At 40.2% G+C, this 23,901-nt stretch overlaps 1 protein-coding gene across 15 annotated transcripts in view; it reads right to left on the bottom strand.

Moving 5' to 3' along the window:
- SYNRG (synergin gamma) overlaps window positions 1–23,901 on the bottom strand; it is a 79,290-nt gene that overhangs the window by 17,159 nt on the left and 38,230 nt on the right. For 11 of the 15 annotated variants that reach the window (XM_027625996.2, XM_027626003.2, XM_027626009.2 and 8 more), the window contains 7 exons: window positions 19,829–19,947; window positions 19,570–19,632; window positions 13,795–14,742; window positions 4,096–4,689; window positions 2,790–2,953; window positions 1,932–1,985; window positions 1,335–1,431 (listed from right to left, as the gene is read on the bottom strand). In XM_027625996.2, coding sequence (XP_027481797.1) covers window positions 1,335–1,431; window positions 1,932–1,985; window positions 2,790–2,953; window positions 4,096–4,689; window positions 13,795–14,742; window positions 19,570–19,632; window positions 19,829–19,947 — 2,039 coding nt within the window. The remainder of the gene's footprint in view (window positions 1–1,334; window positions 1,432–1,931; window positions 1,986–2,789; window positions 2,954–4,095; window positions 4,690–13,794; window positions 14,743–19,569; window positions 19,633–19,828; window positions 19,948–23,901) is intronic. The other 4 variants (XM_027626005.2, XM_027626012.2, XM_027626006.2 and 1 more) reach the window with 2 other exon arrangements.

Genomic DNA, 23,901 nt, shown 5'->3' with positions numbered 1-23,901 from the left:
CTGTGGCTTCATGCATCTTTTATATATACTTAACAGAACATAGGATGGTTCCTCTCCTGTGGTCTCTGAATTGTGGCTGAATTCTTCCAGCCAGGATGAAAGGTGCCAAGTATCTTCACTTTCTAAGGACAGCCACCAGACACATGCCCAACTTTCCCCCGCGCCTCTAGAAGAGAGGACTGGAGGAATTCCAGGGGGTCTTCCGAGTAAGGCACCAGCAGCTGGGGTACAGTGCTCTGCTTTTCCTCTTTCCCCAGAGGAAGGGCAGGAATGACTGCCGACCCTGAGCTGAGGGAGGGGGCTTCTAAGACAATCTTTCACAGACACCAGGGAATCGAGACGAGGACAGACAGGCACCCTCCTACCTGGTGTGTCTGTGCAGTGGGACTGGGTCTGACTGAGCAGGGGGCAGGAGCTAGAGCGAGGCGGCAGAAGCGAAGGAGAGACTGCAGCCCTTCACTGTCTGCTCGGTCAGGGCACGTCTGAGTGACTACCGTGTGCCAGGCACGAGTCGGGGTGTGAGAGGCATAGCGGGGCTCAAAACAGACCGAATCACTCCCTTCTTGGAGGTTCATTCCAGGGAGGGAAAGAGATCATCAGCAAAAATAAGTAAAATATACAAGCTATTAAAGGCCACAGGGCAAAGGAGACATCAAGCAGGGAAAGGGACACAAAGTGCAAGGGCAGGGTTAGGGGACACAGTTATGAGAGAGGGAGGCCAGGGAAGACCTCACTCAGAAGGTGGCACCTGAGCAGAGATCTGAAAACGACTAGGGTCGTGCACGTGGCTCTGGCCATGGCCAAGCATAAACTTCAGGAGGAGAGCAACACTGGACTGAACAGAGACTGGGGTCTCAAGTTGGACTGGGACATTTAATAGCTGAAGATGGTCAGGGAGGTAAAGAATCTGTGAAGTCATTAAGGGGTACAGAGGAAGAATCGACAGAGCATAAGCATGGTAAGGCATTAACTGGAGACCCAAGAATTTTGCTGAGATCAGGAGTTGGACGCTTAACCGATGGAACCACCCAGGAGCCCCCACAAGGATTTCATTCTAATGCCTCATCTAGGTCAGGTTCTTTGATAAACCAGTAACGCAGACCCAAGTTTATACTGTTGCTGGTATGTGTATAAGGACTGAGAAACTTCGCCACAGGGACCTTAAGTCAAACAATTGTTTCTGTGACCTAAGCATCTTACCTACAAATGCAGATGCTACTTAGTGAAGTCACATGTAGCTTGAAAGATCTAGATTAAAATACTTACCATAAGGGAAAACTGAAAATATTGTGAAGTGTCAAGATTTTGAATAAGTAAAACACAAAAGAACATACCTAATAAATACTCCATGCCTTGAGCTGACTGGATTACTTCTGTGCACACACAACTACTACTGATTCCATTTAAAGTATCATTTGCCTTCTTAATGACCTATGGGAAATGAAATCACATCACCTTAGATAATCGAGAAAAGTCACTGCAAATCAATTTCCTATTAGGAGAAAACCCAACGGAGAAGCCAGGAGGTATGAAAAAGCACGACGGGCGATAGATGTTTATGACTATGCGGACATGAATCTGAGAACTTAATTTTAACCCTGAAGAAACAATCCTCCATTTCTTTGGAAAAGAGAGAGGTTCTTTAAATACTATTTTAATTTAGGCAGCGTTAATGATATCATTTTGTTATTTTTTAAACACAGTGACAGGTGAGGACACAAGTGACAAATGAGCCAGTGTTTGTTATCATATATGTGAAAGAAGCCTCCCTTTAGCTGTCTGACTTTCCATAGAGCTTCCCTTTGCACGAGGCCATCAACGGAGGGCTCTCCTCGGGTTTTCCTCTGTCCACTCAAATGAACCAAAAGAAGGCAAAATGGCACAAGACAGCACTTATGAGCATGTGAGCACCACAAAAATGACATACTCACATCTAGGGCACTCCCCAGGCATCTCTGCCATTCGTATGCATATCTCTCATTCTCCTGTGAAATTTATAACAAGAACTGGGTTAAACCAGGAAGGCCGGAATCCTCTGACTTCTGTCCATTTAAAGAGCACTAGAAGACTCTCCTTTTTATTAAAATCACTCTACTTCAAGCACAGTTTATCTTTTGGAAACCACTAATGACTATTCAAAATTATTAATACGTGTAACTTCTGAGCACAGGATTTGCAAATCTCAGGGAAATGTTTTGTAGCAGTTTCCCTCTGCAAATGTTGCCTCATTTGTTCTAGTAATAGCGTTAACTGCTTCAAAGGTGCTCACCACATAGATGTTTCGTACAAGAGCTAAGCCTAAACCACTGGCTTCCTGCACCACAGCTAGGCCGCTGTGCGCGTATGAGTGACAAGGAGAGGCAAGGCGGAGAGTTAAGAGCATTGGCTGTGGGAGGAAGACAGTGTGGGACTAAGACGCAGCCAACAAAGATCTGGAACATTTTCCCCCTCTCCTCTATTTTGACGTCTTAACGTCAAAGACGTTTAGACGCTAAGTCTAAAACGATAAAGTCTAAGCGCTCAAAGAAAAGTTCCTTTAAACACTTTCGTCCTCGTGAAGTCTCATGAACAATTTCAATTTTAGGGTCGCTGACAACTTTTGTCAGATGTCCCATCTGAGAAGTATTTTCATCCAGGGCTAATGTTACCATCCTCTCCCTCTAATTAAATATTTTATGTCTGGTTCCTTGTGACTTTCTGCCCCCGCTTCCCCGGAAGTATCTTTTCTTGAGGCCCTCAGTGCCCAGCTGGTCTTCGACCTGCCCCCTGGAGGAAACTCCCCTACTCACCTCCACCTCTCCTGTCAGATCTTTGTACTTGTCACGGATGACAGGCAGGGCTGGCTTCTCACTCAGAGTGTTGGAACGGTCTCTGAAAGGCTGTTCCGAAGCCGGAGAGGGAGAAGAACGGCTTATTTCTTTATCACCAAGGCTCAAACTCCTTTTGTGTGATCCTGGAGGAGTGGATGGCACGGTCAAAGGTCCTCATCACTCAGATTAATTCAAGCCGAGGCTTTTCCTTGCTAACATGACCCTCTCTTCTTTAGATGCTTATGTCATGAAGCATTCAGAAACACAATCCTTGTTCATTCTTCTCTGGCAAGCTATCCAAGCATATCTCAGAAATAGCGTGCTTTTGGTTCTAGACCACGTCAATAAAGCGAGTATTGCAATAAAGTGAGTCAATGAATTTTTATGGTTTCCCAGTGCATGTAAAAGTGATGTTTACCCTACACTGTAGTCTGTTAAGTGTGCAATAAAGAGCATTTTAAATATCAGTGCATAAGAGTTGGGCTGCTTTTCCAGTCATTAGTCATGGATTTGCACCAAGCTCCTACCTACTCCCAATCCAACAGAAATCAATGATGCCTCTGGTCAGGACGGGCTTAAAGCAGGAGGGGCACACTCAAATGCCTTTGGGGAGCAGGCAGGTCAAGTAAATGACTGAAGTAGGTCAGCCGGAGACAAGAAGTGGTGGGCCTGTGACACCGGGACAGCGCGTCCCATCTGTCAGAGTGCTACTCAGCCCCACGGGATTGTCAAAAGGGGAGACACAGGCTTAGTAGTGTCAGACAGGACAACTTTTCAAGAAAAGCTAGAAATCCAGACTAGGAAATCTCATGATTCTTATGTACTGGCAACTGTTCCACACATTAAAAAACCTTCTGTGTGGCTCAATCAAAACAAAAGTCTGCAGACCGGATCCAGATCCATGGCTACCATGTTGCAGTCTCTGGATTAAAAAATACCGTCCACAGCCAGAGAGTAGGAGCGGAGCTAACTTGCCCACAAGTGGATCAAATCCATTTCTCTGGCTCTTTTAACACAGTACCCCTCTAGCCAACATGCTAATGAATAACAGACTCTGCGCTGTTTGTTTTTAGTCCCAAAAGCAATTATCTGAGGGATATTTGCTTGCCTGCAGTTCAGCTGCAAAACTTTTTTTACAGCTATGTGTAACAGACCCTGACTTCAGAGGCTGCAAAATCTATTTCCCCCTAAACCAGAGGCCAACTTTTTATTCGTATGAAAGAACGTCTATCACCTCAGCAGAAGAAACCGTATAGTACAACAGTCTACACCGAAAGCTACTCACCTTGAACAGAAAGGTCAAAGGTCGCCAGCTCACTTTTGATCATTTCTTCACTGGATTTCATTTTGCTCTGTGAATTGGCCACCAAAAAGTCAAATTTGCTGATTTTGGGCTTTTCACTTTGAAACTCTCCAAAGTCATCTGAACCCTCTTTGGGGGTGTCGTGAGAAGTGCTGCTGGAAGCTGGGCTCGGACAGGTGGCCTCCTGGCTCCGTTCGGCTGTTGGCAAGTCCTGTCTTGTGAAATCTTTATATTCCCCGCTTTCATATTCCTTTTGCTCACTGGCCTGAGGAATCACATCTTTAAAATTGGCAAAAGCTGGGAAGGCGGTCTCTGGAAGAGCATCTTCACTTGTGAAGGTTGTTACTTTGGAGAGAGAGGTCATGGTGAGGTTTTCGGAACTGCCAAATGAAGTCTCTTTCTTTTGAAGAACTGAGGCAGCTGAGGAGGACCCGCTTCCTGCTGAGAGGACAAATGGAGAGAGTTTTCTGCCCTGAGACGCATCATCCCTGTCTGCCCAGTCATAGCTCGTAAGTGTGCTCACTGCAAAATTGCTACTGTAGGTTCCAAAAGCAGCATATTTTAAGTCCTCTATATCTGAAAGGGAAATAAGACCCCACGATTAGAGGCAAGCTCATGATTTAGGCAAAATGCCCTAAACTCTGCGGAAGCAAAATGTCTAGCATATTTGATTAGTTTTATGCTATGCTGGAGTTAACTAAATTTAGAGCTTGTACTAAAATTAAAGGAATCGGGCTGTAAAATCTGATCTTTAAAAACCCACATTAGCTTTGAGTTGGCATTTATATTTAGTTACAAAGAGCCTTTTTTTTTTTTTGCATGTAAAGATTACTATAAAAAGACAGGAGTATCATCTACCAGTGTATGACATGGTTCAGGTCATTTAATAAACTGTTCACATATAAAGTTTAAAACGTACTTATAATACTCCCTGCCTAAAACTGGTCCCTTTCATCTTGACTTGGTTGGGAAATATTCCTTTGACACACGGACATATTAAATGTACATGACAAACTACTTAAAAACTGAGAGTTTCTCAAAAGTGAAGTGAAAATAATGTTACCTAACTTTTAACCCATTCTTAGGAGTCTCTGTCTCAGGTAAGATCAAAGGTAAGATTTTAATTAAGCAGTTACTTACCTAGTTGTTATTGTCAATATGGACGCCACACTGCTGTGATGGAGTATGAGAAAGAAAAAAAAAATCAATCTAATCTACTTTAGCCTCTAAAAAATAGAATCAAACTTCGGGGTTCTGGTGGGTTCCTGTTTCTCCTTCAACTATGTATCAGCCCCTCATTAAAAAAAGAAAAAAGAAAAGAAAGAAATTTTGGGGCAGAAGACTCATTTTACAAAGTAGTCTTAATATTCGTTTAAATAATTTAAGAGGTAGCATAAAACAGCAGAGGGAATGTAAGGTTTTGTTTTAAGTAGGCTCCATGTCCAGCGTGGAGCCCAATGTGGGGCTTGAACTCATGACCATGAGATCAAGACCTGTGCTGAGATCAAGAGTCAGAGGCTTAACCGACCGAGCCACCCAGGCACCCCAAGAATGTAGCTTTTTGATTTAGACAGATCACGGTTCAACTCCACGGTGCCACCTACTGCTTGCGTGACACGACGCAAGTTATTTAACAGTTCTCATAACTTTGGTTTGCTTCTCCGTAAACCTAGACGACCATGGCCTTGGAAGGGCGGTGCCGTGACGTGTGTAGAGGGCCCGGCTCAGCCCCTGAGGAGCAATGCGCGAGAGCGGGCCTTGTACACAGCACAGAGGCCGCCGACAGAGGCCGCCGGCCTTCATCTGACATTTAGTTGCTGCCTTAGGGCCTAAAATGGAATTATTTCAGAGTACAAATGAAATGTCAACTCATCCTTTTAATGGTCTTAACTGGGGGGAGTTTCCTGCCCGTTTTCAAAGAGCAAAGCAGCTGAGGCTGCGGAGCCACGCCTCCTGCGGGCCGCCCGTCCAGTCTGGCTGACCGGCTGAGTTTCATTTCCCGCTCGGCGGGCCAGGCCAAGACTCCCTCTCTTTCACCACCGCAAGCGTGGTTGGCAAGGCAATTCTCGAAAGTCCTGTGACCCAGGTTTTGCTAAGTCAACAGGTGAACCACACTAGGTCCTTGTGTCTGTCTTCCCCTGAGGATGAAGGGATTCCTCACATTTCCACAGCTCTTCTAAGAGTAGACTCCAAACCTCTCGTTTTCTCTTTCAACTCAATTAGGAAATGGGCACCAAATAATAAAAGTGGAAAAACTGTGGATTACACAAAAGGCAAACAAGCAAAAAGCAGATAACTTTCACAGAACAGTGTTTTTTAAACCTCTGTGGTGTGAACGGTACCCTTCAAATCTGGCTGGTTAAACAGAAGGGGGGAAAAAAGATTCAGGTGAGAAATGTACAGTTTAGAATGAATAAAAAGAGGCCCCAGGCAAAAATGCTTTGGCTGTAGTGTTTTGTTCCTCCCACCCCTCCCCCAAATAGTGAAAGGGATCAGCAGGTGCCCTCACTCAATGAGGTGAACTGCAATCAGGAGGCAGATGCAGTTAAACACGAGAATCGTCTTCAAGGGGTGCATTCAGAAAAATGTCTCACAACATGGGTATTTTTTATTATCAGACCCTACTAGAAAGCTTTTTGAGGAAGCTGTATTATGAACTGCTCCAAGAATCTCATCTACTAAAAGGGTAGCAATTTTCCCAAAGACCAAAGGTAAATTTAATGAAAAGTCAAGCTCTAGTTCAAAAACAACCCAGTTGCTACGTTAATAAAAAGACCCTTTTGCGCAATTATGCAATAAGAAAAAAACCAAGGGTTTGAAAAAAAACAACAGAAATGATTGCAATATAATCAGGTAAAAGGCATTATAAACAATAAGAGATTACGTTAGCTGAGGAGCTTTTAAATATTTTTATAATACTACAGATCTTCAACAAACCTTACTTTTATTAAAAATGAGAGGCATAATATTTTGCCTTTTGGAGCAACTCAGAGAAATGACCAAATGAAAGATTAAAAAAAATTTATAACAAAAAAAGAAGAGTGAATATACAAGATATACCAAAATCCAGCCTCAACGTTGATTTTAAAATTTTACTTTGCTTATTCCTTGGCTACTAGAGTGTAAAAAAAAATCTACTGAAGTGCAATGCATTTAAACACATAAGGAAGTACTAACACTGAATTACATAAGGAAAATGAGAACACTGTCTTTCTAAGTCTTAGCATTTATAAATAATATAAAAACTGAGTAGTATTTCCTGGAATGGGGAATATTAGTAAGCCATTTTCTAAGAAAAATGTAGTAAATCAGTTCACTGAGGGAAGGTTAAACCAAGAAAATTTCTCATTTCCCATGTTAACAATTCTACATTTTCTAAGCAGTCAAATTACATGTATTACTGTATGATGGTTTTCAAAATATTAAAGATGCTGTAAGACCCACAACATAAGTGATGGAAACCCTGTCTGGAAAAATGATGTGGAATAACCCACATTTTGTCATTGCTGAAGTTTCTATAGATGGGTTTTTCATTCGATAGCTGAATTCTGAAAATTGCGGGAGAAAAAGGAAAAAGAAAACAGAGAATGGATGCAATAAAATGAAAAGAGAATCACTACTGTATTTCCAGTTCTCCTGGAGAGCTCTGGGGCTGTGCTAGGTTGAACAGCAATTGCACACAGATAATAGGCCAAATTGTGTGCTGTAATACTGGTATTTGTTGGCAACCAGGAATGTCCTATTACAAAGGCCAGAGGAATCAAGTAGGCGAGCTCCTTTCCATCATGGAGCTCAAATCAAGACATGGATTTCTTGCTTATGCTGGCAAGTAACCCTAGCAGTCTCTTCCATAACCTCTGTTCAAATCCCCTCTGAACGGATGTTGAAGACAAAAACAAGATATTTCTTGGAACAAAGAATGTGAGCTGCCACTACATGACGCAAAGGCCATACTGATTTCCATGGAAGTTTTCTAAAGCAGTAAGCATATGCCCAGGTGATTAAGATCCTGGATTTTGAGAAGGGAGTTTAGAAAAAGCAGAAAGGATACATGTGCAAAGTCCACTATTCTCCAGGGCTTTATATAGCAATAAAAATGTTTATGGGACTAAGGAAGAAATATCTTTTAATTTCCCATACTGATTTAATCCAAACTTCACTTGCCAAAGCAAACCATGAAATATTCATACATCTCAACTTCTTTCCACCCCTGACCCTGTTCTACCTTCACATGCTCTATTAACCGTAGAACCTGGCTATGTCCTGGAAGTCTCAAACACTCAAAGAGTTAGTTGTTCAAGAAAAGAGGAATGAAAGTGATCACAGTGTATGACAGGCTACAAAATGCTGTGGTATAATTGCCTTCTAGTGTTCCCTAATCTGCATAGAAACCTCCCATTCTTCCTTTGTCCCGACTCACAGAAATCTATGGTTTAAATGATACCCACACTATCTGTAAGCATGCCCAGGTTTCTGCACCAGTGCTTTCAAGTTCAACAGAGAAAAGCAGCTATTCTGGGGATATTTTAAGTCAGAAGAGGCTGGAAGGCCAAGGAAGAGTGTCAGGATATACACTTGACTCTTAAATGATACGGGTTTGAACCACACAGGTCCACTTATACGTGGATTTTTTAAAAATTACAGTTTAGCACTGTAAATGTATTTTCTCTTCCTTGTGATTTTCTTAGTAACATTTTCTTTTTGCTAGTTTACTTTATTATAATACCTAATACATATAACATACAAAACATGTGTTAATTGACTTTATATTATCAGTAAGGCTTCTGGTCAACAGTAGGCTATTAGTCAAAAGCTGTATGGGGATTTTTGGACCACACTGGGGGGGGGGGGGGTCAATGTCCCTAACCCCCATGTTGTTCAGGGATCAACCATACAGTGGCACTGCTCATGGTCATCATGAAAAATCTCATTAAAAAACCCACCAAATGAGCACAGAAGATGGCAACTGTAGGTGGGGCCTTTTGGCCATGCAAGAGAGAGGGCAGCACCCAAAAGATCCTCTTATGCCCGTGACCTTATCATGCTCTCAAAGCCATTGGCTGTTTTCCAAAACAACTTATCAAAAGAATTCAACCGATGGAAAACAAAGCTAGAAGCAACTCTTTAAAAAGAAAATAATTTGATTTTGAGTTATTTTAGGATTTAGCCCGGCTTCTTCGATACTGCCAGTGTCCCTTTCATGTTCATCTGCTACTTTTAAAAATCAGCAGAGATTTTAATGTGAACAATAGAGTGACTGTAGAATATGAATACACTTGTATTTCTCAGGCACTGATATATGACATCAAGCACTAGCTGTATTACTTTACTTGACATAGGAGTAAACAGAACAGTATTTTTTGTTTGTCTGAACCTATAGTATAGAGTTCTTCAAACTTTATTACAAGTTTATATTATTATATTATTAAATGTGATTATGTTTTACACACAGTTATATTTAGTTATTTTCTGCAGCCTGTTCAGATAAATGCAGAAAGGGCAAAATAAAGCAGTCCCAGATGGACCAATCTAGCATTAGATAATTCCATTGACAAAAGAATTTCCTCACCAAAGCCACCACAAGATTAGTCTTAAATATGGCACAAGAAAATCCTAACTAAAGGGCAGTTGGTATCATCACTATATGGAGGCTACACCAAGATCTCTTTCTTCCAATTTAGTTTGCAGCACACATAATTAAGACATAATATATTTATCCAAACATAATAGTTTGAATGGCAGACTCAGCTTTTCTCTGAATTAATCCAAACCCCAACATGCAACATTTTTCTTTCTCAAATGGCCTATTTCAGATACTGTGAGTGATCTCTCTAGAATCCTATTCAAAATCATCTTTAATGGTTTAATTTCCTGTCTGCCTCAAATTTTTAAAAAAGAACAAAGAACTAAAATCTCAAAATATAAGAAAAAAAGAAGTCAACCATGGAAACTTTTTTTCCAAGGTCTTTATTGGTCTTGGGTTTATGATAAAAAAAAACAATAACATTCCCAAGGTTTTTTGCTATTAATATACTCTAAAATGGAAAAAATATTTTCCAAACTTGGCATTCTCTTATTGTTAACTTTTGTGTGTCTTTCTAGAATTGTTTTCTTAAAAAGGAAAGTGGTTTAAAGCTTTACTTTGAGGACATCCCCTAAAATTGTTTTAAGAACTTGCTTTATGAGGGTGCCTGGGTCGCTCAGTTATTAAGCAGCTGCCTTCTGCTCAGGTCATGATCCCAGGGTCCTGGGATCAAGCCCCACATCGGGCTCCCTGCTCAGTGGGAAGCCTGCTTCTCCCTCTCCCACTCCCCCTGCTTGTGTTCCCTCTTTTGCTGTGTCTCTCTTTGTCAAATAAATAAATAAAATCTTTAAAAAAAAAAGAACTTGCTTTATGGACTATGAGTGTTAAAAAAAAAAAAAAGACTCAGGGTGGCTTCATGATACATTCTGAAGCTGGAATGATAACATGCTCTACAATTAGAGCCCAAGTGCCCATTTCAGACTCACACTGAATTCAGTCCTGAAGACTTCCTGATATTAACACTGAACACTCTCCATTACAGAGATTATCAATTTAAATTCAGTGTTCATGTACTGTGCTCAGAAGTCCATCTCAATACCATTTCATGATTTATTTTCAGTCAAACTTACAGGTATCTAGTTATTAACAGATGTATCCCCTGTCCCCAACACTCAACTCTTAGATTTGTCTCCTCAGCTGCTCCCTCGCTTGTCTTGAAGACAGGCTCTGTCATGTTTACTAAGCAATAAGATCTACTCCATTTTTTCACTAGAAGAAAGGAGTAAACTTTTCCTATTGCATAGTGTAAGGTTAAAGTTAACGTTTTAATCCAATGCCATGTTAAAAATTTCTATAAATGGAATTATAAGGGGCAAAGGCTACAGCAATACTTTCTTAGGAGAAAGGTATTTGAAGAAGCAATACAAAAGGGAAAGACCCTCTAATTACAGGAGGTGCTATTGCTTTTCACTTGATACAGACCAGATATTTCTCTGGTCTAACCCTGAAAAAGTACAAATTACACACATCCCCACACTTTCAAAATATGCCAAAGAATTATTTATTAACATAGGACTTACAGATCACAAAAGAGAGTGGTACAGAAGAGCTGGAAAAGAAGTCATCAGAATAAGCATGCAGATCAGTATTTGCAGAGGAATATACCAAAGCAAGTTCGAAAAGGCACATTCACACAGAAAATGTCTAAATTGAAAAAAAAGACATCAGAAAAGCAGCCAAAAAAAAAAAAAATACCAATAATAAGGCGCTGATTAAAATACAACGATTTTCAATGTCAAAGAAGAGCTACTTTACATGTAGGTAGGAGAGGTCTTGCTGACCCTTTGAGAGTGGCACAAATGAGGGGAAGCTCTTGCTGCCAACAAAACCAGATGATCGTAATGACGGCACATCAAGATGCTTCAGTGCCAGAGAGATTAAATTTGGTGGTGGGGACAAAAGCAGCCTAGTTGAAATTATATGCAGCAAGGGCTCAAAGGGTTAAATGTAATAATATGCAGAGAAATCAGGCAATATTATTAGTATTATCTACCTTCCATACAAAGAATTATAGCAGGAGTTGAAAGAGACAGTATCCCCTTCAGAGTTAAGTTAGGGTTTCTAAACAAGATTAAGGTCCAGAGATAGCAATCTACTAGGTTTCATTCTCTTTTCATCAGCCCCCTTTTTATTTCTCCAACAAGAAGTACCTTTAACCCTCAAACTAGGAGAGCAAGAGATACTGTGGTCAACATGAGGTTAAAGTAAAACCAAACTGCACTGAAGAAGTCCCTGCCATTTACCTTTGACAGTACATGTATGCAGCAGTTTTGCTCAACAACAGTATAGCTCATTCGTCAGACATCAACCCCTTTTACCAACCACTCTAAAGGGATACTGCTCCTTTCTGACAGGCTGTTTACAGGTCAAAAAGAGGAAACAATCTGCTTTTAAGAATATCCTCAAACTGAAGAGACTTGGCTTGAACATTACAGGTTCCAAGCTGGGGATGTTCCAAACATACATAAAAGAACATGAGCACAGATTATTTTAACAGGTCAATCAAAACAAGCTCAGTCAAAAAAAAAAATCTCCCCTCCCCAAATAAAATGAAAAAAATTAAAAAGAAGGAAAAAGAAAAAGACATCCCAAACCTGATTTAGACTCATCTCATAAAGACATCTAGCTTGGCACTATGAAAGAATATAGATTCACTTTCAGAAAAATAGCTTCTAATTAATAATTTCGGAGTCCAAAAGGCTAGTATACATGTCATGAGATTTTTAAATAAAAATCAGATATTTTTCAAAAAACAGAGCACTTTGCAACCGACCACTGTGGCTCAAGCAGCTCATACAAAAAAGAGAAACAAAATCACTCGATCAAACAAACAGCAGCAAAAAAATTGGAAAACATCTGAGGAAAAATACAAAAAAAGGAAGTAGACAGTGGGGCGCAAGGAGCTCTGCAGACAGCCCGCTCCCTCGGACAGTGCCCTAGCCAACCGCCGTGTGAGACACGTCCTGCCTCTGAGAACCTGCTCCTGATCCAGCACACTGTTCAAGGGTACCTCCGACACTTCAGTCGCCAAAGGATGGATGCAATTTTGTTCTCTGACTTACCAATTTGATATATACAAAAGCCATATTACTTTGACGTTTCTGCCACAATCTGTAAACTTGGAAGTGTCTTGTGTGTCCCTCTCTAGTTAAAACATAACAAACCCTTCAAATGCGTAATATGTTCTCTAGAGTAATACAGTAATACTGAGAGAGTTCTCATTATTAAAGGCCACAAAATGGGTTTATCTTTCTACATAACATACCAAATAACAAACCAAAATAAAAACGAGGACACTTGGGAATCTAGTTTTTATGACAGGAAGCTGGACTACAGAATAAACCGCTACAAGTAAATCCATACAGAGTTTAGAGAGGGCTCCCTTGTAAGATGTTTTCAAACATTTTATGAGAAAGTTAGTAGTTACCCTATTCTACCATCTACAGATTTGTTACAATTTAATATTTCCAATCATAGAGTTCAGGCCGAAAACCGTACCTGAATTCCACTAACAACTCACGCCCTTCTCCTTGCCAGACTCTGGCACACAGGACCTCCACAGACAAGCTCTTTCCCTCATGTCTTATGGGGACGTGGCCAACTGCAATACAAGCGGCTAGACATTTTTACTTTCTTGGCCTACCAAGAAGTCAGTTTCTGTAAAGCGAACAGAACACTACATTGGCAGCTGCCAAACAGACCCAAGAGAAGAGAGAAGGCGAGGGCAACACTGACCTCACTCACAGAAATAGAGGAACATTACTGACACTGCAGAAGTCTTTTATAAAATTCCTAGTGATGTAGGGTTCCTTCAGCAGTGGATTTTTATGTGCCTCTAACACCAAGTTGGTGTTCAATTTCGAAAGTAAAAATATTTTAGCGATCCAATCTAAGTTCCACAGCATTCATGGGCTCCATATGTCCAAATATCTATAGAATCAAATTTAACACTGCTTTAATGGGATTGGCAATGAAGAGGTTGTTAGAAATTCATAAGGGTTAAGAGCCAGAGCCTCACTCTACTGTAAATCGATGCCCACCAAACCACCTTTGAAATCTCCATCACCATCACCAGAGTAATCTCACCAATTCCTCACCTGCAGCAGGAGGATGCTGGCCACTAACTGTTGGTAAATCCAAAGAGCTATCAGACATGACATGCTTAAGATCTCCTCCCACATCAGCCAGTTTCATGTCAAACTGAACAGAGAGTGCATCTTCAGAGTCCTCCTTGCCAACACTGCTGCCGCCGATGGAAGGGAGATCCAAGGACTTCACCGAAGCAGAGTCTTCTTTGGTGTGTCTGAAAGCCACTGATTTCTCGCTCAGGGATTTGTCTGAATTCATGGAAGAAAATTTACTGGAGTGGAAGTCAGCAAAATCATCATCACTTTTTCCTGAAGGAGTGTTATCTTTCAGTTCTTCACCACCTAGTCCAGATCCTTCCAGAGAAAGTTGTTTGAAGACATCATATTTCGTAGATGCGGCAGCTGAGTTTTGTCCAGTCTTCACTGTACTGCCCGAGCTGCCGGTTAGAGGAACAGGACTAGCTTCCTCTTTAAGGGCATCGTATTTGTCATCGGCCTTTTGCTCAGCTGAAACAGAGCTATTACTGAAAGCCATAAAATCTGCAAAGTCATCCTGCTCCCCAACAGATGCTGGACTAGAATATTCCCCAAAAAGGTTGAATTCTCCAAAATCATCAGCCAAACTAGACATCTTCGTTGATGCCAACGCTGTCGTGGCCACAGCAGATCCTGCTGGCGGTGGTCGTGTGGAAACAGCTTTGGATGCACTAAATGCAGCTGAAAAAGGCAAGGGTTTCTCGCTGCTGCAGTTAACAGAGGAAAACATGTCTAGGTCTGCTAAGTTTAGAGGGCTTTTCACTTGTGTTTGTTGTTTCTGTTGTATAGCTCCTGAGGGGAAGGCCGCTGGAAAAGTTTGGTCTTTTGTTGGTGGCTCTAGTGGTGATAGACTGTCGGCAGTTTTAAAATCGGTGAAGCCATCATCAGTGCCTGCAGATCGGAATTCTGCAAAGTTTTCTCCTGAAAGAAAAAAAAAAAAAAAAACACAACACAGCCAAATGAATAAGAATGCTGAGCTGAAAACCACATGATGCACAGCATATTAAATTACAAGCATACTTTTAGAGACTTTTCCCTCACCAGCTTGACATTATTTAACTACACTGTAAATCCTACCAAAACATCTCTTTGGAAACTACACATCTGCTTCCACCTTGAAGGCTAGTGATACCAAAAGAAATACAAATCAAACCAAGAACACCTAACACTGTCAGTTTCATTTGCTCATCTAAGTGTGCTAGGTCTCCTATTGCCAGGTCCTCCAGTTGGCCAAAAGCACTGCTCTCAGGACTTCTCACTACAGCTAGCCAGCCAAGCACACAAGGGGAGGAGAAATATGTGCTGGAGGATCCTGAAGAGACACACGTTGAAATAATGATCCTTTAAAGATAAAATGTTTTACATGGTGATCAACCAGGAAAAAAATGTCACAGGTACCAATTAAGTATTATGAAAAATCCTGCATCTACTATTTAGGATGTGAAACACTTTGCTCAACGTGGCACTGTAAGCATATTGTCAGATATTTTGTGGTCTTGCTCCAGTATATGGAGGCATTAATTTGAAGGGAACTTTGATGAAAATTTTTGAAAAGGTATCTACTTATTTGCAAAGCATTCTAGCTGAGGACACTTTTTTTTTTTTTTTTTTAAGATTTGAGAGAGACAGAGAGAGAGAGAAAGAAAGCAAGCGAGCATGTATGCTCATGTGAGCATAAGTGGGAAGGGAAGGGAATCTCAAGCAGACTCTGCGCCGAGCAGGGAGCCTGATGCGGGGCTGGATCTAACAACCCTGAGATCAGACCCAAGCAGAAACGAAGAGTCGGACACTTAACTGACTGCACCACCCAGGTGCCTCTGCTAAGGACACATTTTAAAGTGGTTTTTCTATACCCTAAAACAAATAAGCCGATCTCATGAGAAAAAAAATCTGAGTACTTGGGTTGTTCTTGAAATCACCCATCCCACTGTACCAATGAGTGCTTATTCTTATTTATTAAAATTCAGAGGGATTTGAGTAAATACCAACTGTATTATTAAAAATTTCAAAGGATAGGATTTAAACTTCATATTGTGCTACTCTGAGGAAGGAGTTACTGAAAATTTTTTTCATCATTTTTTAGAGAAAATAGGTAAAATGTATTTCCAATAAATAAACTGACTCAAGATGCTGATAAAAATCTAGACCCATGATTCTAAATAGAGTTCCTTTTATTATCAGAGTAACATTATCACTCATAAGTATGAGGTTAGAATGCAGATGATCTCAGTTTTTCTAATGCTGTGTGAAGGTCTTCCATAAAATCCACTAGGTTTTACCAAGTAATGAAAATCAAGAGATAAACCAAAATATAAATGTAGATATACCAACATCACTTATGTGAAAATACAAGTGCTAAATCCTGGAGAGTTATAAACTAAAATATAGGCTTTAATTTCTTTGTCCATTTTTAAAATTCTATTTGTCCCTAAAAAGGAGATATAGAAACAGATGAGCTATAAAAGTATATTTCAAACCAAAATCTAATTTTTAAAACTGTCATTAAAATAAAACAGTCTTTAAATATATTGTTTGTAACATGATATACTTTGATATATCATAAGAAGAAAGCACGGAAAACAATGGAAGTTGATTTAATCAATTCACCAGCATAATTCATCAACAGAGAGAAATCTATTTAATATTATTAGGGAAATTTTAGAAAGAGAGGAACAGCATTCAAAATTTCTGTATTTTATGTTTTTAAGACATACCACTAATAAAACTCAAGTCAATTTCACAAACTGACAGGAGAAGCAGATGTAAAACTTTAAAAAAATCACCCCACAATTTTGGATAAGTATATTACTGATAATATTTGTATCATTTCTGTAAATGAAAACGTAACAAGCAGCCAATTTAGTCACAGTCTAAATTTTTGATGCGCTGCTTTGAAATATCTGTGAAATTGACAAGTTTTGCTTTGTTATTTTTAAAAAGAAATCACCACAGCAAACTAAACTTACTGATGAATTGTAAATGTTTCCATTAGAAATGTAAGCTGTGTGAAAGGGTCAGAAAGAAATAAAAATGGGTGGGTTTACAAGTTCAAAAACAAAGAGAATTTGGGGGCAAATAAATTAGTTGCAGGCATTGGAAGTTTGCATATCAGAGGGTACATTAATCCTCTGAATCCCCATAAATTCCCCTCCCTCTCTACTTGCCACTTTTTAGGCCCTAAAAACATTTCAAAAGAGGTCACTTTTTGCTAAAACTTCAGTAAGAAGGGTCACTTCTCCATACACAGTATTTTTCTCATCTCCTTAAATTTATGCCTTAAAACTGTAGGGGTAGGAAAAAAGGAAATAACATTAATCTCTGTCACTTAGTGACCTACAAAACCCACAGTTCTGAACACAATACTACATGATTTTTCATAAATTCTAAGACACTAATATACTTGATGCATTCAGGCCAATGTATTTTTAATGAAAACAGAATAAAATATATTCTTCTAAAATGAACAAAGAGTTGGCACCTCTACCTGGAACTCTAAGTTAAGGCAGGAATGAAAGCAAGCCAACAAACATGGCAGCAACAATATGGGGTTCTATTACTAAAGTACTAATAAAAGCAGCACTAAGGTACTGCTTCCATTTTGATGGCACCACTGTCTTTCTCAGGAATAACATACCTATGATATGATGATTAATACTGCCCTACATAAAGAACTCTGATATTAAACCATGCTCTTTACTCCAAACTTGCCTTGGCCCAAGAGGTAGGTGAGGAAAGCACTGCTGGGAGTCAAACCCAACTAACAAGCCAAAAGTTCCTCTGGGGGGGGTGTGTGTGTGTGTGTGGGTGTGTGTGTGTGTGGGGTGTGTGTGTGTGTGTGTGTGTGTGTTTTATTTATTTATTATTTTAGAGAAAGCATGTGAGTGAGCAGGGGGAGGGGCAGAGGGAAAGAGAATCCTGAAGCAGACTCCCTGCTGAGTGCAACCCCAGGACCAAGATCATGACCTGAGCTGAAATCAAGAGTTGGCCCTCAACAGACTGAACCACCCAGGTACCCCAAGTTCCTCTAAGGTTTATCTTTGTACTCCTAGTGCCTAACACAGGCACTGAGGAAAAAAGTTATTACATCCTAAAGGCTTGAATGAAACAAGGAAACACTTCTAGAACTTAACAGCTATAAGGGACGGAATATTTTTAGAACTGGTGGGTCTTTCTTTTTAGAGATATTTAAATAGTACACTTAAAAAATTTTTTTCTAAAGATTTATTTTTGCAACAGAGAGAAAGTGCACACAAGCAGCGGGAACAGCAGAGGGAGAGGGAGAAGCAGGCTCCCTGCCGCCAAGCAGGGGGCCTGATGCAGGGTTCCATCCCAGGACCGTGGGATCATGACCTGGGCGGAAGGCAGACGTTTAACCGACTGAGCCACCCAGGCGCCCTAAGCAGTACACTTTTCCCCTCAACTTTCACACATACATTACCTTTCCCATAATCTCCTCTCACCTCCCCCCCCCCCCGCCACTCCCACCCTCTTGTACAGAAGGGTGAGAACAAATGATTATCAAAGGATGTTTCAAATTTGAGCACTCAATACACAAAGGTAGAATATGGCACTGTACTGAGGAAGAAATCCTCATGAGAGTACACAAATGTCACAGCATGTGCAGTTAAGCTTTGAAGGACATAATTTGACCTATGGATTATCTAAACCCTACACATCAGGTTAGGATTTAACCACAAATGTAACTTCCAGTCTTTAAACATACAGCTCTCAAACTATCATTCTATATTCCCTTCTACTCTCTTTAAGCCCTTCTATAAATCCCTCTTACCTCATCTTATTATAGACAATTTTGAAAATCTTGAAAAGACTGGTTGCTACCTTTTCCATAGTCCACAGACTGACAACAGTTCAAGTTCTTGTTAAACATTAAAATAACTGAGACCAATCACAGCCCTCCAATTGATACAGAAGTCTAACTTGGCTTGAAGGCTTCCAGTGAAAGGGAACGCAGCACTAGCTTCAAAAGAAATTGCCTTGGGGGTGCCTGGGTGGCTCAGTTGTTAAGCGTCTGCCTTCGGCTTAGGTCATGATCCTGGGGTCCTGGGATTGAGCCCCACATTGGGCTCCTTGCTCTGCGGGAAGCCCGCTTCTCCCTCTCCCACTCCCCCTGCTTGTGTTCCCTCTCTCGCTGTGTCTCTGTCAAATAAATAAATAAAATCTTTTAAAAAAAAGAAACTGCCTCAATTTGGGGTTTGCCCTAAATTTTAGAAAATAATTTCCAATAGCTGAACCACATTTTGTTTCCTCATAATTTCCACAGGCACAAAGCCAAAAAACCCTCACACACACACACACAATATTATAAAGACATGTTCAGGAGTATCACTGAAAGAACCATCAAAAATATTTTTTATTAAAAATGGAGGGGTGTCTGGCTGGCTTAGTCAGAAGAACATGCGACTTTTGGATCTTGGGGCCACGAGTTCAAGTCCCATGTTGGGTGTAGAGATTACTTAAAATAAATAAAATTTTTAAAAAATTGAAGTAATTTAGGGGCGCCTGGGTGGCTCAGCCAGTTAAGCGTCTGCCTTCGGCTCAGGTCATGATCCCAGGGTTGTGGGACCCAGCCCCGCGTCAGGCTCCCTGTTCAGCAGAAAGCCTGTTTCTCCCTCTCCCTTTGCCTGCCGCTCTGCCTACTTGTGCTCTCTATCTCTCTGCCAAATAAATAAATAAAAATCTTAAAAAAAAAATGAAGTAATTTATCCATTTAAGGAATCAAAAACTTACCTGAAGATTTACTCTCTGCTGTCTGTTCAAGTTCTCTGAAAGCACTGTATTTATCACCAGGCTCTATGATGAAAAGACAGAAAGTCCATTAAGTTTAAGAACCTTGAGATTAAAACTCAAGGAAGTAAGGCAGGCAGACTGGGTTAACCAAACCATACATATTTGACACGTGGTGTAAGCATTCTATACATTTCTCACAAAAGGCCGCCACTAAAAAGGTTTACATTCATAGGTTTATGAATTGATAATGTGTTTTTACCTCCAAATGGAACAGTATTTTCAGAGGACTTGTCAGCTGTAATTCCTTTAAACACAGCATATTTATCCATCGAAGTTGATGCTTTAGTTCCAGGAAGTGGCATCAACAAAGAAGGGGCACTATAAGGGAAAATGAAATATTTCTTAATGACTAGAACATTGAATCCTTCCCTTATCATCAAGTAGAAGCTTAGAATTAAAATGGGGAACAGGCACCTAGTTAAAATTCATGGCTCCCTGCTTTAAAAGTTAGAAACTATTTATATTCACCACAGAGATGAAAAAACATTTTTTTTAAACATCCTTTTTCTTGTAAAAATATCCTGACACACCGACCACGTGATAATTCTTTGTTTGCTTATCTGAAGAGGGGTCAGACCCACACTGACCATCTTATCATCTAAGTCACAAAAACAGTTGGAATGGCTTTGGAAATAGATTCTCATCGAATGATGAACCTCCTAGAATTTTAACTTAAGGTCCATAAAATTGCAAAAGTGAACTGTTCCAAATATGTACACCCAATATTTTAGAGTAAATTCTGTTAACCTTCATATAAATTATTCTTTGAAATGGGTTCAGAACTCACAGGTAGAATAGTTAAGATAAACATCTATTTATGAAATGTTGTTCAAGCCAAGATGTAAATTGTTCTTATTTGATCTTAGTGCATTGCTTACTGGCAGAAGTTCACACATCTGATAAGCAGCAGTGGAGTTAATATAATTTACATTTTTACAAGGACCACATCAGCGGTTCCAGAAGCTATCTCTGTAGCAAAACAACAATCACTTCAAAATTAGATAAAGATACTTTTGCCTGTGGACATATTTCTCGCTGGATGGAAAAATAGTGTAATGAGTAGTATCTGTGTGGGTAATTCTTGGATGGCTTAAACACATACTATAAAAGCACAGCTTTTTTTTTTTTTCCTTATCACACCCAGGCAGCTCCCTGGAAGAACAACTTTACATATGAATGACTACATTCCACCACTAGTTTGTGTCATTCAATACCACACACACAAGTTATATAAATGGATTTCTATTGAGTTCTTTGCCCAGAAGCAAAAATCTTTCCACAGTCATTTAAATCATCTTATCAGTGACCTACAAGCAAGGTAAAAAACCCAGCTCTTTGCACATGCATGCTAATGGAGGTCCACAGTGCTTTAGGACTTAGTGTTATCAAATATAATTTCACATCACTACCAAACAGCTGCGATATATTTGATCTTGACAAACAGGTCATCATCTATACATTATAGGTGGATTTTTTAAGTTCCATAAGCAATTAAACTACAACTCATTGAATAACATGTTACATATAAATAAAAGTAATTAATGTTTGAGGGAGGAAAAAATCACAAAGTTGAACAACCTATTTGTTTTTCATGAACTGCCAACTTTAGCTACGGTCTTATAAAGCCCACTGGTAAAATCTACTAAATGTGACATATAATTATTATTAATTTTAAAATTATTTTCAGCATTTGAAAAAAATAGAGGAACTTCAGGTAATGAAATACTGACTGAAGTCAACAAAATTCCACTCAAAAAAAAGCTGACTCAGACTGTAATTTTATGCATATTACAAATGAATAATTCATTCTAGTTCTCTGAAATTATTTAAAAAAACCAAACTGTAAACACCATGACAGTGTTTAGGCCAGTTATATAAAGTGCATATCTATTCCAAATGTGAAAACTGTAATTTCTACTATTTAATATTAGTGAAAGATACTCAGTGAGAGAGGCACATTGTTTTAAAATTTAAGAACCTGCATTCTACTGAAAGATAAGACTTCAGAGAATTTGGCTACCAAACAAAAAAGTATTTTGCTTTTTCTCTAGCGCATCCATTTGTTTTACAATCACTCCATGTTTCTGTCATAGATGATTTTACTTAGTTGCTTACCCTGCTAAAGGTAGAGACATTTTAGACAACAGGCTTGAGCCACGGAAACTTAATCAAGGCAAAAGGGCTCACAGCGACCACCTGGCTGAATACAGACAGGGCCATCAGTCCACTCAGCTCAAAATATCCACAGGCCCTAACACACCAGTGGGCTACTTGGCATCGCCACCAAATAGGGAAAATTCCATCTGTGGCCATACTTCCCCATCATCCCCCTTTAAAAACGGCCCCCACCCACTGCCTAGTGGCAGATGGTCTCTCCTTTGCTGTCCTGCCTGATGCTCCCTTGCGGTGTATTCAATCAACTTCTATCTCCTTTATTCTACCAGGGGTGAATCCTTTCACAGCCCTGCATCACGGGCCGCCACGGGCTGCCACTGCCTTCCACCCTATTGTCACCCCACATCTGGGGTCTGATTGGAGAGACACCACACTAAATACTGCCACTTAAAAAGTAAAATGAAGCTAACCAACTCAAAACCCCTACACCTTAATCCTTTTTGAACTATTTTAGCATCGGTACCCCATGTCTGTGGTGTCTACTGTTCCAGGCTCCCCAGTGCCCGGCTCACAGTTAAGTATTTTGTGAATGCATAAATGAATGACACTGCTGACTTCCAGATCCCCTTTCATGCCGACTCAAGGGCTATTTCTCCTCTGACATCCAGTTCGACAACGCGTCTGACCCACTTCTCAGACGCACACTTTTCAGTGCCTTACTCTAAACCCAGAGTACCCCTCAGCAGCTCACCACAGGATCACAATGGCAGCTGAATTTACCCACACAGTAGCAGGGATCACTTTCCTCAGGCCACTTCTTATCTCTAAAACACTTTACAGATTACGTCACAAATCATAAGCCATCCCACATTGTTGCTGCCCTTAACTAATGAGATTTTTTTTTTTTCACAGACTAACAATACTCTCCACTCCAGCCTACTTAACACCTTACTTGGCTTTTCATCTTCTTGGACAAATAATGCCCATTTTTTGCTTAAAAATGTTACCCAAGGGGCGTCTGGGTAGTTCATCGGTTAAGAGTCTGAGTCATTGGGCGCCTGGGTGGCTCAGAGGGTTAAGCATCTGCCTTCGGCTCAGGTCATGATCCCTGGGTCCTGGGATCAAGTCCCACATTGGGCTCCCTCCTGGGTTGGGGAGCCTGCTTCTCCCTCTCCTGCTCCCCCTGCTCGTGCTTTCTCTCTCTGTCAAATAAATAAATAAAATCTTTGGGAAAAAAAAAAAAGAGTCTGAGTCATGGTCTCAGCTTAGGTCTTGATCTCAGGGTTATGAGTTCAAGCCCCACGATGGGCTCCCAGTGTGGAGCCCACTTAAAAAAAGTGCTGGGGCGCCTGGGTGGCTTAGTTGGTTAAGCGACTGCCTTCGGCTCAGGTCATGATCCTGGAGTCCCAGGATCGAGTCCCACATCAGGCTCCCTGCTCAGCAGGGAGTCTGCTTCTCCCTCTGACCCTCCCCCCTCTCATGTGCTCTCTCTCATTCTCACTCTCTCAAATAAATAAAATCTTTAAAAAAAATTTAAAAAAAAAGTGCTGCCCAAAGCAGTCTCACCTAGAAATCATCATTTAACAAATATCCCTGTAAAATAAACTCATAATATGGAATACAGATCATTAACTAGGGAATTCATTATACATGTACACCCACACAAAGACTGAAGGACCAATTCTAAGAGAATCTTATCAGATAAATACCCAGATAAAGCTAAGCTTCTTTAGAGCAGGAATTGCGTTTTCTGCTTATGTAGTTCTAGTGCCTACCCCAGTGTCTGGCATATAGCAGATGGTTAAGTAAATGTTTTTCAGTGAGTAAATAAACAATGAGTGTGGATTCTTAGACATGAGCAAAACGTTTTCATGTAAGCATGGAAGTAATCAAGTCAGAGCTGAAAAAAAGTCTACAACGTATGACTATGTATGAAAGTAAACTATTATGTGGAGATAATGCCACACAAAATTGCTAATAACCCATATATCTTGGATCTGGCCACCATCTTAAAGTTTCACCCACTGAGAGTGTTTTTTTTTCCCCAGAGGAGTAAACCACTAATTTGATGAATCTGGTTTATAACCTTCATACTGTAACACATTCATCCAGTAATCCTTTATTAATTACATAATATGGTTAAGTACTACAAATATA

This window comes from Zalophus californianus, chromosome 16 (assembly GCF_009762305.2).
Source record: "Zalophus californianus isolate mZalCal1 chromosome 16, mZalCal1.pri.v2, whole genome shotgun sequence".
Classification (NCBI taxonomy): domain Eukaryota; kingdom Metazoa; phylum Chordata; class Mammalia; order Carnivora; family Otariidae; genus Zalophus; species Zalophus californianus.
The sequence above is the reverse complement of the archived record's forward strand: the minus strand, read 5'-3'. Positions and strand labels throughout refer to the sequence as shown.